We start from the raw sequence: 16325 nt of genomic DNA, 5'->3' as shown, positions 1-16325 counted from the left end.
ACCAGCCTCCTGCTTCTTGGTGGTGCTAATTAGCTGTCTGTTAGCCTGCTCCTGTCCACTGATTTGGGTCATCTGTAGAGTGGTTTCATTCCCATATTGTCCATTTACCTCCACGTTGACTTCAAGTCGCTGAATTTTCGTCTCCAGTACCGCTATCTTCTGGAGAAGTTTGTGGTAATCATCCGTGGAAAAGGGAGGCATCTTGCTGCTAATTAGCTTAGCTTAGCTGAGCTCCTCAATCCCAGTCACTATAGTGCAGGCTTGTGCTGCTGATAGGCCACACTCACGAAGTAAAAGAGTTTAAATAATAATGGTAGCCTTGAGATACTTTCATAAATTAAGTTCCCAGTGATATAGAAGTATCCAGGACCCGCTTTCCATAAATTTAGTAGCAAAAGGACAGGATTCTTTTGACCTTCTTGACTCCAATGTGACTCCAATGTGTAGAGCCAAGAACTGAAATGCTTTACTGGGAAGACTGAGAGACAGAACTTTAATATTTTGTCCAAGCTGGAAGCTAAAACGAGTTGCTTCAAAATGCTGACAATATAGAAAAAGGCAGATGAAATGCAACACAGAACACTTTGGAACCTACAACCAACCATAGCTTTACAAAATGTTTAGCTAATCTAATCAATTTGTGGTAGTCCCATACTCTGATCCACTAGACTCTGTGGCCTAATCATACCATCCTGGATATTTTACATTTCTCTGATCACAGAAAAACAGAATCCTGAACAAAATAACAGTACATAGTATTATTACTGATACTACTAACTACTAATTCAATGACTTTACTCATTACTCAGCAGCAAGAGTAACACTCCAATTCTTCCACACACACATATGCTGTATCATTTGTACATAACACATCTAGAAATAGAAAATGAGATGTTGTGGTTTAACAAGCAAGCAGAATACAGTTCGAAAGGATTAATGGCCATTCAACAGGAAGTGTTAACATAGCCTCAGTGACTGCCTAACATCAACTGCCCACTTTACAAAACCTCCAACTCTGACCTCAACTAGTATCAGGTGAATGTAGGCCTATCTGTGGCTAACAGTAAAGACTGTGTAAAGTGAATTCAGACATTTTCTTCTAAACACATTAAATAGGTCATAAATGTATTTCTAAAAAAGGTGTAAAAAGCATTTCAACCATTTAGATTTGAATTGTGGAGCTAGGCTTCACAAACTGTTCAAGATTTCTGTGTTCAGGATTTAGTGGGCAGGTCTGCACACAGATCACCGCCACGCATAAACCCACCCCTGCTGCTGTAGAGGTATACATTCAGCGCACACTACTAACTTACTACTATAGTCTACAGTTAGCCAGTTAGCTAGTGATGGGAACGGCAGTTCTTTTTACTGTACTGAATCTCTAGAATCTGTTCATTAAAATTATTCGTTCAAAAGATTCGTTCACCGAATCGCTCAGTGCTCTCCAACTCCATGAACTGATAAACAGCCAAATGATCCGTCATTCAGTTCATGATTCAGCCCTGAGGTTCATGTTCATTTACTGAGGGACGGAGCGTTCATGGACTATAGTACTATTGTATACAATCATTCGTGGGAGACGCAGTGCTGCTTATACATGCACTAAAATTATTACACGGCGAAAGTGTCCTCTGTGCACAGTAAAATAACATAACATGATGCTACACAGATGTTAGCAACACAGCGCTAATGTTAGCAGTACAGTTACTGAACGTGAATCAACTCCTCTGCCCTGAGTCAATGAGTGACTGACACAGCGCCACTTTCAGCACAGTACGTGAACGAGAATCACGTCCTCAGCAGGTCGTTTAATGAACGAACTGAGCGCTGCGAATCACGTTCATGAACGTGAGTGCGTCCTCAGCAGGTCGTTCAATGCGTATGTCTGGTTCAATGAATGAACTGAGCGACACGAGTCACGTTCGCTCAGGCGTCACAACAGTCCCTCCCCGCCCACACGGTGGCTGTGTCTTTCGCGGCAGTTCCACTCCCGACCGGCATGCTCGCGGCTGAGCTCAACTGAACTGAGAAAGGAACAAATCAGTTCATGAAGTGATTCCGTTCAGTTCGTTCACTCATTCGTTCGACCGACACATTCGCGACCGACACAACACTACAGTTAGCTGAATTAGCCGCCGATCTAGCAGCCGAGTTAGTTGCCGAGCTAGCAGCTGAGTTAGCTGAGTTTTTGTTGTTTGTTGTTGATTCCACTTGCCTTCAATCACATTTTAGTTTGTACCTGTATTATGAATTCCCACTGGTTTGCGGGCCTCTCCTTAGTCCATAAATTCTGGCTGTGACATCGGCACAGTGCCAGTATGAGAGGATTGAGCCCATGGAAGGTTATGTGAAGCACAGCATTACATTAAATCTGTCACAATAACGTAATTCAGTGACACGGCTATCATGATATTATGTCCAACTATATTACAGAAAGTGGCGACTACATTGTACTCACTTTAATGTGTGAAATTGTTCATATTTTGTCAGTGTTTACACTATAGTTAGCTTCCATAACATTTGCTAACTTTTCTATAGAGCTGTGCCTTAACATTGCTGTGCCTACGTGACTGACCAGTGAATTTCATGCTGTATTCAGGCTGTATTCAGGCAATAAACAGTTTCAATGATGCCGTGACCGCACTCCAGGACTCTGGGGAGTGAACACCCCTCCAGGAGGACACTACCGTGGTTGCAGAAGAGTCAATAGCGCACCAGACTATTTTTAGGCGCAGTAGCGTTTTTTTACCAGCAGGCGGAGCTTTTAATCACTGATTCATTTATTTTTTTCTTTCATGTACTACAGTGAGGTCTGTCATATTGTGTCATACGTGGGTGGTTTAAACGCCATTTCATTTTTGTTTTGTTTGTTTTGCAATTTTCCCTGTTTTGATTTGGGTCCAATAATTTTGGAGTTTCAGGGATTATTTGCATATGACTGCTATTTTCTATTGCCCCACCTGTGTTGTTTTCATTTAAGAGTTTTTGACTGTCACTTGAATTTTTTTTTGTACACACGTATATACGCATTTTGGTTGTTTTTATTTATTTTTTTCTCTTTTTTTCTTTTCCCTGCATCTGACTTTTAGTACTGAATATGGAATTTGGTACTGGTGTTGGGAGGGGAAGAGGTGTATTAATGTGCACTCCTGTGACACCTGTGGGTAGGGGTAGGCTAGGTTTCAGTCTGTGCCTATCACATCCACCTCTATGCCAGATCTTGAGAATGTGTCTGACAATGGTAATGCTTTTGCCGCTCCACCACAAGCTGGCAGTGTTGGGCTTGATTTTCCCAGTGCAAATGAAGGCAATGCTTCGGTACACATTATCGTAGGCATAGCTAAGGAAATTGGTATGTCAATTGGGGAAAGTATCGGAGTGAGTGCTAATGTTGCTGGTAACACACAGATCAGGCAGTGCAGACCCTTCCCTTGTGAACTTGGTGGTGAAGTCTGAAGTAAAAGAGCCAAATTGCTTTAAGAGGGATGGCTTAGATGGCTATACAGTGCATGAATGGGAGTCAGTAATCATGTCATATCTCAAGAAACAGGCAATACCTGTAGCAGAGCAGGCTGAAGAGGTCATGAACAGGCTCATAGGGAAGGCAAGGGAGGTGGTTAGAGTGGGCATACGCAGTAACCCTTTCCTTGTTCTGTCTGAAGGCCCAGGTCCCATTTTTGACATATTAAAGCAACATTTCAGTGACACAGTTTCCTCTATCCCTTTGCCAGGGATGTTACTGCCTGACCACACCTCCACATTAGCCAACAAATTCAATAGCTTGTGTTGTTAATCTTCACTGCGCTCAGATGGAGGCATGTGGCTCAAAACATCCCTTGAGACTTTCAAACGTCTAATCAGGTATTTCAGGAGGTTACTCCCTACAATGAGACTGTCACTTTGCGTAGCAACCACCAGTGTTGGGGCAATAACTGAGTAGCTGAACAGCTTTAGCTCTAGGTCACATACTCCCAGAGGCTTGGTTCGTGACCCCCCACATCCAATCAAAGGTTATTAGATTGTTAAAGAAGGGCTCTTTATTGCTCCTTCCTGTGACAGTCACGGCAAAACACCTGAACTCAAGCTACATGCCATCGAACCTCTGTCAAGCATAGCGTCCACTACTGCTGTGTTACCGATCAGCACTTTGGCATGGAAGAGCCCATCATAAGGGCCAACTCTCTGTGTGTTCTGTAATATGACTTTATTCTTCAATTTCAGCTCCTCACATACACTCTCATGAACAGACTCTAAATCATCATCTGTTTTACTTGGGGTATTGACTACTGGTCCAACACTTGCCCCCCCCCCCCCCCCCCCAAAATGTTGGCCTGCTAGTTTCCCTGTTGCTGAGTTGTGGGTGTGTTGGCAGCAGCACCCGCTGGCTGAGGCACAGATTTTGGACAATCTGCATGTATGTGGCCAGAAGCATAACAGAGAAAGTAGAGGTGGTTAGCTCTGCAATGAAAACCTGTAGGGTGCCCCCTGTCCCCACACACTTCGCATGGCAGCGAGGGCCACACTCTGTTTTTGGGGCCCCCCTGTGACATGCACTCTGGTCTGCCATAATACTGAGCCTGCTGTGGTCCCTGCTCCACAATATATTCCAACATGCTAAGGATACAATCTAAAGACTCAGCAGGCTCCTGTGATGGCTGACATAATGCCAGACCTGTTTTAGTAAAAAAAAAAAGACAAAATGAAAAGAACAAACAATATAGAAGGTTAAAAAGACATAAAATGGAAAGAGGATAAAAAACAGTTTACAGGTTAAAAGCCAGTTTAAAAAGGTGTGTTTTTAAGAGTGATTTGAATGTATGGGGGTCTGTACAGTCTCTGATGGGTTTGAGGAGTGAATTCCAGAGGGTGGGGGCGGCAGTGGAAGAAGGATGGGTGGTTTTGGGTGGTTCTGGTGTGGGATGTGGGACCAATGATGATGATGTCCGATTTGTCACTGTTCAGTTGGAGATAGTTTCTTTGCATCCATTTTTGAATTTCAGTGAGACAGTTGCTGAGTGTGGAGTGGGTGGTGTTGGTGATGGCTTTGGTGGAGATGTATAGTTGGATGTCGCCGGCATAACAGTTGAAACTGGAGACCATGATGATGGATGATTTTGCCGAGAGGAGCATGTAGAGGATGAAGAGGAGGGGACCAAGCACCGATCCCTGGGGGACACCTTGTGACAGAGGAGCGGTGGTGGAAGTGCAGTTGTTAGTGCTGATGAACTGGTGACGGTTGGTGGGGTAGGAGTGGATCCAGGTGAGTGTTGTGCCAGTGATGTGGGCTGAATATTTCAGTTGGGAGAGCAGGATGGAGTGGATGATGGTATCAAAGGCTGCTGTGAGGCCAAGAAGAATGAGGATGGTGAGGTGACTGGAGTCTGAGGAGAGGAGGAGGTCATTAGTGATTTTGAGGAGGGCTGTCTCTGTGCTGTGTTGAGATCGGAACCGGATTGGAATCAACCTTGGAGTTGTTTGAGCCAGAGTGGATGAGGTGGGAGTAGTAGGTGGTCTTTTTATAGTTGTAGGTGGTCTGTGTAGGCAAGAAGGTGAACAGATAATCCAGTTTTCTTGCAGAGTCTTTCCAGTTGGTGTTTCCTGGGTGTACCGGGGGCAGAGTGGGTGAATGAGACAGTTTTTGTTTTGGTGGGGGTAAGCTGATCCAAGCAGGAGGAGAGTGTACTGTTGTAATAGTTGACCAGGTCAGTGGGGTCATCAGAGGTCAGGGGAGGTGAGGCAGACAGTGAGTGAGAGAGGCTGAGAGAGCTGCAGGTGAGAGGGAGTTAAGGTTTCTGAAGGTTATTTTCCGGCTCTGGATTGGGGTGGGGTAGGGATTTCAATGTTCATTGTGATTGCCAGGTGGTCAGAAATGTGCAAATTGTCACTGGTTAGCTGTTGAATGTTGAGTTTAGTGGAGCAAACCAAGTCCAGAATGTGACCACGGCTGTGTGCTGGGAAGGTTATGTGTTGAGTGAAATTGAGACATTGCAGCAGTTCTAAAAATTCTGTGGCCGGTTTATTGTCTGTGCTGTCAATGTGTAGATTAAAGTCTTCCAGGAGGAGAACAGATGGTGAGATGGCAGGTTACTGGGTCAGAAAGTCAGCAAAATCAGAAAGGAAGGAGGGATGTGGTCATCAGGCTGATGCTCTTGCAGCGCTGGGTGGCAACACCTTCTTTTCGACCACGGACCTCACGTCTGGTTACTACAACATTGAGGTTCATGAGGAGATACAAAGAGATATACAGCCTTTACATCGCCGTTTGGGTTGTACAAATACAACCGCTTGCCACAGGGTCTGTGCAACAGCCCTGCAACCTTCATGCGGATGATGTTGACCATCTTTGGGGACCAGAACTTCCTTAGTCTCCTTTGCTACTTGGACGATGTCCTTGTGTTTGCTCCTACTGAGCATATGGCATTGGAGCATCTGGAAATGGTCTTCGAATGTCTTCAGGCTCACAACTTGAAGCTGGCTCCAAAGAAATGCAATTTCTTGCAGAGGTTGGTGAGGTTCCTTGGCCATATTGTGAGTGCGGAGGGCATCGCTACAGATCCTGAAAAGGTGTGCACCATTACTGCCTTATCTGAGGCGGACCTTATGGAAGACGGGCGATACGATCCTTTCTGGGAATGGTGGTTTTCTACCAACAATTCATTGAGGGTTTCTCCTCGATAGCTAAACCGTTGTTTGGTCTCACTGCTGGACCCAAGGCCCCCTTCCAAAAGAAAAAAAGTGTTGTCCCCCCCAGCGGGCACTGATGGCCGCAGATTGGACAGACGAGAGCAGACATGTCTTTCATCTGTTGAAGCAGGCTTTGCTGGATCAGGTTGTTTTGGCCCACCCGCATTTCAAAGAACCTTTCCTCCTCTCAGTGGATGCTTCTAGTAATGGTCTTGGAGCTGTCTTGTCGCAGGTGTCGGAAGGAGGCACAGAAGCGAGGCCGATTGCCTTTGCACAGTCGAGGTACCCTGCACACAGACAGAGTTTTTCGCCATGAAATGGGCTGTCTGCGACAAATTCCATCATTGGCTGAGGGGACACCCATTCACTGTGTGGACGGATAACAATCCACTGACATATATTCTATCCAAAGCTAAACTGGATGCATGTGAGCAGAGATCGGTCGCCAAGCTGGCACCATACCAGTTTGATATTAAATATATCCCGTGTCCCAAGAACATTGTTGCAGACGGTCTGAGCAGGGAGCCCTTTGTTCATCCAAGTGTGCTCCACCGCTTGACAAGAGTGGCTTATGAGACACTCTCTGTTGTTGGGCCTTCGGCCACCTGTTAGTGTGCTGCTGTTGTCCAGCCTGGGTATTTCTCGAGTCAGGAAGTGGCAGCCATTCTTCAGTCACACAATCTGCCGGGAAGTGCGGTAACGCCCCATGCTTTGTTGTTGCCACAGCTTCCACAAGAAGTGTTGCCAATGGAACTGTTGAAACTGAAGTGCTGTCTCATGGCCAGCTGATGGATAAGCAGAGAGCTGACACACTACTGAGCAGGGTGATCTCCTTTGTGGAAAGGGGATGACGGCCGTCTAGGAGAGAGTGTGCCTTGGAACCAGCTGATGTTCTCCATCTAGTCAGGTACCGGCAGACCAAGCGGAGCGCAGCTAGGGCCGTCGCTGAGGCAAGAACACGGACATGGGAGGAGTTCGGCGAGGCCATGGAAAAAGACTTCCGGACAGCTTCGAAGAGATTCTGGACCACCATCCGGCGTCTCGAGGGGGACCCCGACTCGGGACGCTGTGGATCGGTGGAAGGAATACTTCGAAGACCTCCTCAATCCCACTGACACGCTTTCCGGTAAGGAAGCAGGGCCTGGGGACTCGGGTGTGGGCTCTCCTATCTCTGGGGTGTAGGTCGCCGAGGTGGTTAAAAAGCTCCTCGCTGGGAGGGCCCCGGGGGTGGATGAGATCCGCCTCGAGTTCCTTAAGGCCCTGGATGTTGTGGGGCTGTTATGGTTGACACGACTCTGCAGCATCGCATGGACATTGGGGGCAGTGCCTCTGGATTGGCAGACTGGGGTGGTGGTCCCTCTTTTTAAGAAGGGGGACCGGGGGGTGTGTTCCAATTACAGGGGAATCGCACTCCTCAGCCTCCCTGTTGGGTCACTGCTTTTTGTGGATGATGTGGTCCTGTTGGCTTCATCAGATAGTGACCTCCAACTCTCACTGGATCGGTTCGCAGCCGAGTGTGAAGCGGCCGGGATGAGAATCAGCAGCTCCAAATCCGAGGCCATGGTCCTCAACCGGAAAAGGGTGGAGTGCACTCTCCGGGTCGGGGATGAGATCCTGCCCCAAGTGGAGGAGTTCAAGTACCTCTGGGTCTTGTTCACGAGTGAGGGAAGGATGGAGCATGAGATCGACAGGCGGATCGGTGCAGTGTCTGCAGTAATGCGGACTCTGCACAGATCCGTCGTGGTGAACAGGGAGCTTAGCTGAAAGGCGAAGCTATCGATTTACCAGTCGATCTTCGTTCCTACCCTCACCTATGGCCATGAGCTTTGGGTAGTGACCGAAAGAACAAGACCGTGGGTACAAGCGGCCAAAATGAGCTTCCTCTGTAGGGTGGCTGGGCTCTCCCTCAGAGATAGGGTGAGAAGCTCAGTTATCCAGAGGGAGCTCGGAGTAAACCCGCTGCTCCTCCGCATCGAGAGGAGCCAGATGAGGTGGCTCAGGCATCTAATTAGGATGCCTCCCGGACGCCTCCCTGGTGAGGTGTTCAAGGCACGTCCCACCAGTAGGAGACCCCGAAGAAGACCCAGGACACGCTGGAGAGACTATGTCTCTCGGCTGGCCTGGGAACGCCTCGGGATCCCCCGGGAAGAGCTGGACGAAGTGGCTGGGAAGAGGGAAGTTCCCTGCTTAGGCTGCTGCCCCTGTGACCCGACCCCGGATAAGCGGAAGAGGATGAGATGACTTTAACAAGCCAGTTAGGCACACACAACATGTGAATAAGACAACATTGAAATAACCACATGTCTTTCAGTTGATCATAGAGACCACACTGATATCAACCCCCCCATTAATCCCAGTAAGACAGCAAGCACTGGACCACTGGACCCCCTTAAGTGTAAATGTAGAGATTAGTAACGTAATTACAGAATTTCAAACTATAATCTCTTACTCTACTTGTCACTGAAAAATGTAATTATGTAACTGTAATGTGTAACATTGGGCCTTTTATGATAGAAGATAGTAGAGAAGCCTCACAGGAAATGAGAGGGCAGAGGTATGACATGCAGCAAAGGTCCCCAGGCAGGAATCAAAGTGACTACATTAGTTATGTGGTGTGTGCCTCAGGACTCAGGACACCCTGAGTTAGAGTTTAATGAGATCCATGGAGGTTGAAGCAATCTGATAAAAAAACATTTCACAGCCTCAAACTCTTCACTTTCTAATTGTGGAGATGAGCACACTCTAAATGTGTTTCGAGGTCAGTATGATGAAGACTCTCCAGTGCAGGTGAAATGTTTCGCTGATAGTTCTTTTCTGTTATTACTTCATTTGTTATAAAATAAGTCTCTTTTATTTGAACTGTTTTTTGACAATCTTAATGGATGATGAATTAAATGTAACATATATAACTCTTGGTGGGTATGTGGAGGTGGACAAATACAGATATGTTTATTTTTTAATTATTTTTGCAGTATATATTCTAATAATCTTAAGCAATTCCACTATTGTGTATCTTATCTGGACTCACCAAAACCTTCATGAGCCTATGTACATTTTTATTGCTGCTTTATTAGTCAACGCTGTTCTTTTAAGCACTGCCATCTACCCAAAGCTTTTGATTGACTCTTTATCTGAAAAACAGATCATATCATATTCAGCCTGTCTCTTTCAGTTTCATATATTTTATTCTTTAGGCGGTTCAGAATTCTTACTGTTGTTAGCCATGGCTTATGACAGGTATGTGTCTATATGTAAACCTCTGCAATATCCTGTTATCATGAGAAAAACTACTGTCAGTATTTTCTTGCTTTTAGCGTGGCTTCTTCCTGCCGCTCAGATTGCAGTGGTAGCTGGAATGAGTGCCAAAAAAAAGCTGTGCAACTTTAGTTTGAAAGCAATTTTTTGTAATAATACAGTGTACAAACTTCAATGTGAAGTCTCAAGAGCACATAATATACGCGATATAGTCATTTTGCTTAATGTTGCACTCATCCCTGTGCTCTTCATCATTTTTACATACACAAGGATTCTTATTATATCCTATCGAAGTAGCAGGGATGTCAGGAAAAAAGCTGCACAGACTTGTTTACCCCACTTGATTGTTTTAATCAACTTCTCCTGTTTGTGTGCATATGATGTCATTACAATTCAGCTGGAATCAGATTTTCCAAAAACTGTACGTTTAATAATGACATTACAAATAGTAATGTATCATCCTCTCCTTAATCCAGTTATGTATGGACTAAAGATGAAAGAAATTTCGAAACACCTCAAGAAGTTGTTCAGTCAAGCCAAAGTGATCTGATACTGACAACAAATGTCTAGATGTTTCTTCTGTAATAATATTATGTAGAATAATTTAAATTTGATTTTTAAAATTTAAAAAGAACAGAATGTTATTCTATCAAGGTTTCCTTATAATTTTGTTTTTATAGGCACAACCCATAAACCACATGTAAACAACTGAATGTAAATTATGAATGTTCTGTGATATTGTTGTTTTTTGAATAGGAAGGAAAGTGGTACTGTATATGCAAATATACCGAAAACAGATGTGATCCAAAATGTAAGCTTTTGAATTAACAACAAAAAAGACCCATATCATGATATGATTGCATGTCATTCTTATTACCATGTACTGTGTGAATGTCATATGTGAATGTCAGGTTTATTGATTACTGATAAACTGAAGATGAACATTTTAAATACACTATCATATCTCTGATTAATCTTTTAAACTTTAACAGTCTTGAACAAAAGAGCACATGCCCTTGCACAGATCATTCCTTATTCCAAAAAAAAGGGCAATAGTGACTTCTAAGCTAAACGGGGGGAAATAAAACTACAGAGAAATGTGGTGATTTCTCTCTGTGTGAAGCACTAAGTTTGTTTGCAACTTCTCTAATCAAAGTTGCGAAAGGAACTCACAAAATATATATCTTCCCTTCAGAAGTGTTGATATTTTCTCACTCACTTGTTCCCTTCTTTCCTTCCTTCAGTCCTTACACTTCAAAGAGGCTTCAAATAATTGGGAGGCTTTGACCCCTAATAACTTGAAAATGTATTTCCTGTAGGAAAATGCATATGATTGCTGAAATGTATCAAGTGGCATTTCATTGCTGAAAAACCATGGAAGCTGAAATGTGATGTGTGTGCATTGCTGAAAGAAGCCAAGAACTGAAATGCTTTGCTGGGAAGACTGAGAGACAGAACTTTAATATTTTGTCCAAGCTGGAAGCTAAAACGAGTTGCTTCAAAATGCTGACAATATAGAAAAAGGCAGATGAAATGCAACACAGAACACTTTGGAACCTACAACCAACCATAGCTTTACAAAATGTTTAGCCAAATCTAATCAATTTGTGGTAGCCCCATACTCTGATCCACTAGACTCTGTGACCTAATCATACCATCCTGGATATTTTACATTTCTCTGATCACAGAAAAACAGAATCCTGTACAAAATAACAGTACATAGTATTATTACTGATACTACTAACTACTAATTCAATGTCTTTACTCATTGCAGCAAGAGTAACACTCCAATTCTTCCACACACACATATGCTGTATCATTTGTACATAACACATCTAGAAATAGAAAATGAGATGTTGTGGTTTAACAAGCAAGCAGAATACAGTTCGAAAGGATTAATGGCCATTCAACAGGAAGTGTTAACATAGCCTCAGTGACTGCACACAGCACTGCTGAAGTCCTAACCTCAACTGCCCACTTTACAAAACCTCCAACTCTGACCTCAACTAGTATCAGGTGAATGTAGGCCTATCTGTGGCTAACAGTAAAGACTGTGTAAAGTGAATTCAGACATTTTCTTCTAAACACATTAAATAGGTCATAAATGTATTTCTAAAAAAGGTGTAAAAAGCATTTCAACCATTTAGATTTGAATTGTGGAGCTAGGCTTCACAAACTGTTCAAGATTTCTGTGTTCAGGATTTAGTGGGCAGGTCTGCACACAAATCACCGCCACGCATAAACCCACCCCTGCTGCTGTAGAGGTATACATTCAGCCAGTGGCGGCTGGTGAAATTTTTTTTTGGTGGGGCTGGTGTGCCAACAGATTTCCCTGCCTAATCTAGCATAAGCATTCAAATGAACACTCGGAAAATGACTACAGTTCCACAATAATAATTTAATTTCATAGAAAAAGTAACAATTTACAGCTATAATTAGACTTTATGCTATCAAATACTTTACAATACAATCAAGGGATAAATTCACAACAAGGGTATGATTTCAGCTGAATCTATACAAATCAGTAGTGAGTGAGTGAATGAGTGAGTGAGTGGAGGGGGGAGTGTCTAAGGTGAGTGTGGGTTGAGAAGAGAGAATGAAAGAGAACTTTTCCTATTAAAATGTAACATATACAAAGAATTTAGAACCAAGTTATTTTCAAAAATTAAACATAAAACAGATGATTTTAATACCCTCTCTAATCAAGACAAAAAACAGCATCAGTGTCATACATTTGTCACAGCCTGTCACAGCATTCTCCACAACTATATTACAATTACATAATATTACATATTGACAACATATAGCTATATATACACAACTTAAAAGACACAAGAATGTCTCTGGTCCTCCGTGTGTCTGTTCCTCTGCATGTCTTCTCCCTATATTCTCCGTTTCTTTGTGGGTGGCTCCTGAACAGGTCCCCTGTACTCCTCATCCTCAATCAGATTAGGAACAGCCTCCCTGATCCAATACATACATTTTATGAGTCAGTTGTGAAAACTGGTTAGGGATATATTAACCAAACCCAAGGTTGTTATAATTATTTCATCTAAACTTAACAGATAAATTAATAATTTGAATAAGATGACATAAGCATTTAAGGCTACACATAATTTATGCAGAGAATTAACAATTAGGCTAGGCTACCTAATAATGCATTTAACATACCTGATAGCCTGCATGCGGTTAATGAATGCCTGGGTGATTCCTGCGATGTAGACAGCATCGATGTTTCAGTTTCAGTTCCAGCTCCTTAAGGAGAAGTTTTTCCTCCGTCGTCCGTCTTGCAAAAGGGTAGATTAATAATGGTTTAACCGAATTTGGTGGAAGCTGCTCTTGAACTCTGGTTGTCACCGCCATCGTCGTAGCACGTATTTTTTTCCCCGCCGTAGCGTAGGACAGAGTCTGGGAGTCGCAATACGAAAAAAACTATCGCTGGCTCCTCATGTAGTTTTAGCAATCCTAAACCTTCACGCATTTTACATAGCAGTTGGGCTGAAATTTCCAGCGCCCCACCGGCGTTACATTTGGCGACGTTGATAGGCCAATTATTCATAATTTCTCCCTAGCAACCATACCGGATTGGCTGTTTGGCTGCAGGTCAGGGGCGCTTTGCCGAGCGCCCCATGAGAGAATGATACACTGTCTGTCAGTGGAAATTCACTGTTTAATGAGTGTCAGTTGGTGGAAATGTTGTTTAAATGATTTAAATTGCATGTAGGCACACACACTATTAAGTAAAACTGGCATTGATTATTTTTTTTGAATGTAAAAGATATTTTTCCCCCTAAACAGCTGGTGGGGCGGAGCCCCAGCGCCCCCTATGGGCCAGCCGCCACTGCATTCAGCGCACACTACTAACTTACTACTATAGTCTACAGTTAGCCAGTTAGCTAGTGATGGGAACGCCAGTTCTTTTTACTGTACTGAATCTCTAGAATCTGTTCATTAAAATGATTTGTTCAAAAGATTTGTTCACCGAATCGCTCAGTGCTCTCCAACTCCATGAACTGATAAACAGCCAAATGATCCGTCATTCAGTTCATGATTCAGCCCTGAGGTTCATGTTCATTTACTGAGGGATGGAGCGTTCATGGACTATAGTACTATTGTATACAATCATTCGCGGGAGACGCAGTGCTACTTACACATGCACTAAAATTATTACACGGCGAAAGTGTCCTCTGTGCACAGTAAAATAACATAACATGATGCTACACAGATGTTAGCAACACAGCGCTAATGTTACAGATGTTGCAGTACAGTTACTGAACGTGAATCAACTCCTCTGCCCTGAGTCAATGAGTGACTGACACAGCGCCACTTTCAGCACAGTACGTGAACGAGAATCACGTCCTCAGCAGGTCGTTTAATGAACGAACTGAGCGCTGCGAATCACGTTCGTGAACGTGAGTGCGTCCTCAGCAGGTCGTTCAATGCGTATATATGTCTGGTTCAATGAATGAACTGAGCGACACGAGTCACGTTCGCTCAGGCGTCACAACAGTCCCTCCCCGCCCACACGGTGGCTGCGTCTTTCGCAGAAGATTCATAGGTAAGTCGCGGCAGTTCCACTCCCGACAGGCATGCTCGCGGCTGAGCTCAACTGAACTGAGAAAGGAAAGAATCAGTTCATGAAGTGATTCCGTTCAGTTCGTTCACTCAAAAGATTCATTCGTTCGACCGACACATTCGCGACCGACACAACACTACAGTTAGTTGAGTTAGCCTCCGAGCTAGCAGCCGAGTTAGTCGCCAAGCTAACAGCTGAGTTAGCTGAGTTTTTGTTGTTTGTTGTTGATTCCACTTGCCTTCAATCACATTTTAGTTTGTACCTGTATTATGAATTCCCACTGGTTTGCGGGCCTCTCCTCAGTCCATAAATTCTGGCTGTGACATCGGCACAGTGCCAGTATGAGAGGATTGAGCCCATGGAAGGCTACTTGAAGCACAGCATTACATTAAATCTGTCAAAATAACGTAATTCAGTGACACAGCTATCATGATATTATGTCCGACTATATTACAGAAAGTGGCGACTACGTTGTACTCACTTTAATGTGTGAAATTGTTCATATTTTGTCAGTGTTTACACTATAGTTAGCTTCCATAACATTTGCTAACTTTTCTATAGAGCTGTGCCTTAACATTGCTGTGCCTACGTGACTGACCAGTGAATTTTCATGCTGTATTCAGGCAATAAACAGTTACAATGGTGCCGTGACCGCACTCCAGGACTCTTCACGTCTGGGGAGTGAACACCCCTCCAGTAGGACACTACCGTGGTTGCAGAAGAGTCAATGGCGCAGTAGCGTTTTTTCACCAGCAGGCGGAGCTTTTAATCACTGATTCATTAATTTTTTTCATTTTTGTTTTGTTTGTTTTGCAATTTTCCCTGTTTTGATTTGGGTCCAATAATTTTGGAGTTTCAGGGATTATTTGCATATGACTGCTATTTTCTATAGCCCCACCTGAGTTGTTTTCATTTGAGAGTTTTTGACTGTCACTTGAATTTTTTTTTGTACACACGTATATACGCATTTTGGTTGTTTTTATTTATTTTTTTCTCTTTTTTTCTTTTCCCTGCATCTGACTTTCAGTACTGAATATGGAATTTGGTACTGGTGTTGGGAGGGGAAGAGGTGTATTAATGTGCACTCCTGTGACACCTGTGGGTAGGGGTAGGCTAGGTTTCAGTCTGTGCCTATCACATCCACCTCTATGCCAGATCTTGAGAATGTGTCTGACAATGGTAATGCTTTTGCCGCTCCACCACAAGCTGGCAGTGTTGGGCTTGATTTTCCCAGTGCAAATGAAGGCAATGCTTCGGTACACATTATCGTAGGCATAGCTAAGGAAATTGGTATGTCAATTGGGGAAAGTATCGGAGTGAGTGCTAATGTTGCTGGTAACACACAGATCAGGCGGTGCAGACCCTTCCCTTGTGAACTTGGTGGTGAAGTCTGAAGTAAATTGTAGTAAAGTCTGAAGTAAAATTGCTTAAGAGGGATGGCTTAGATGCCTATACAGTGGATGAATGGGAGTCAGTAATCATGTCATATCTCAAGAAACAGGCAATACCTGTAGCAGAGCAGGCTGAAGAGGTCATGAACAGGCTCATAGGGAAGGCAAGGGAGGTGGTTAGAGTGGGCATACGCAGTAACCCTTTCCTTGTTCTGTCTGAAGGCCCAGGTCCCATTTTTGACATATTAAAGCAACATTTCAGTGACACAGTTTCCTCTATCATGCCATTGGCTGATTTGTATGCCACAGTACCATTCTCTGGTGAGGACCCTTTTGAGTACTGACTCAGATTGAACAAGGCTATGGAAGTGACTGAGGACTGTCTGAAAAGACAGAATAAGACAATGGATGACCCATCA

The 16325-nt window shown here is 43.8% G+C and overlaps 1 protein-coding gene across 1 annotated transcript; it reads left to right on the top strand.

Annotated features, from left to right (window-relative positions):
* Positions 1–9553: 9553 nt before the first annotated feature.
* On the top strand, positions 9554–10489 carry LOC128367513 (olfactory receptor 11A1-like). Its single transcript, XM_053328083.1, has one exon. It carries the CDS (start codon positions 9563–9565, stop codon positions 10487–10489), a length of 927 nt encoding a protein of 308 aa, XP_053184058.1. The 5' UTR covers positions 9554–9562.
* The last annotated feature ends 5836 nt before the right edge of the window (positions 10490–16325 follow it).

This window comes from Scomber japonicus, chromosome 11 (assembly GCF_027409825.1).
Source record: "Scomber japonicus isolate fScoJap1 chromosome 11, fScoJap1.pri, whole genome shotgun sequence".
In the NCBI taxonomy this organism is placed as follows: domain Eukaryota; kingdom Metazoa; phylum Chordata; class Actinopteri; order Scombriformes; family Scombridae; genus Scomber; species Scomber japonicus.
Note: the sequence above shows the minus strand (reverse complement) of the source record. Positions and strands in the feature narration are given on the sequence as shown.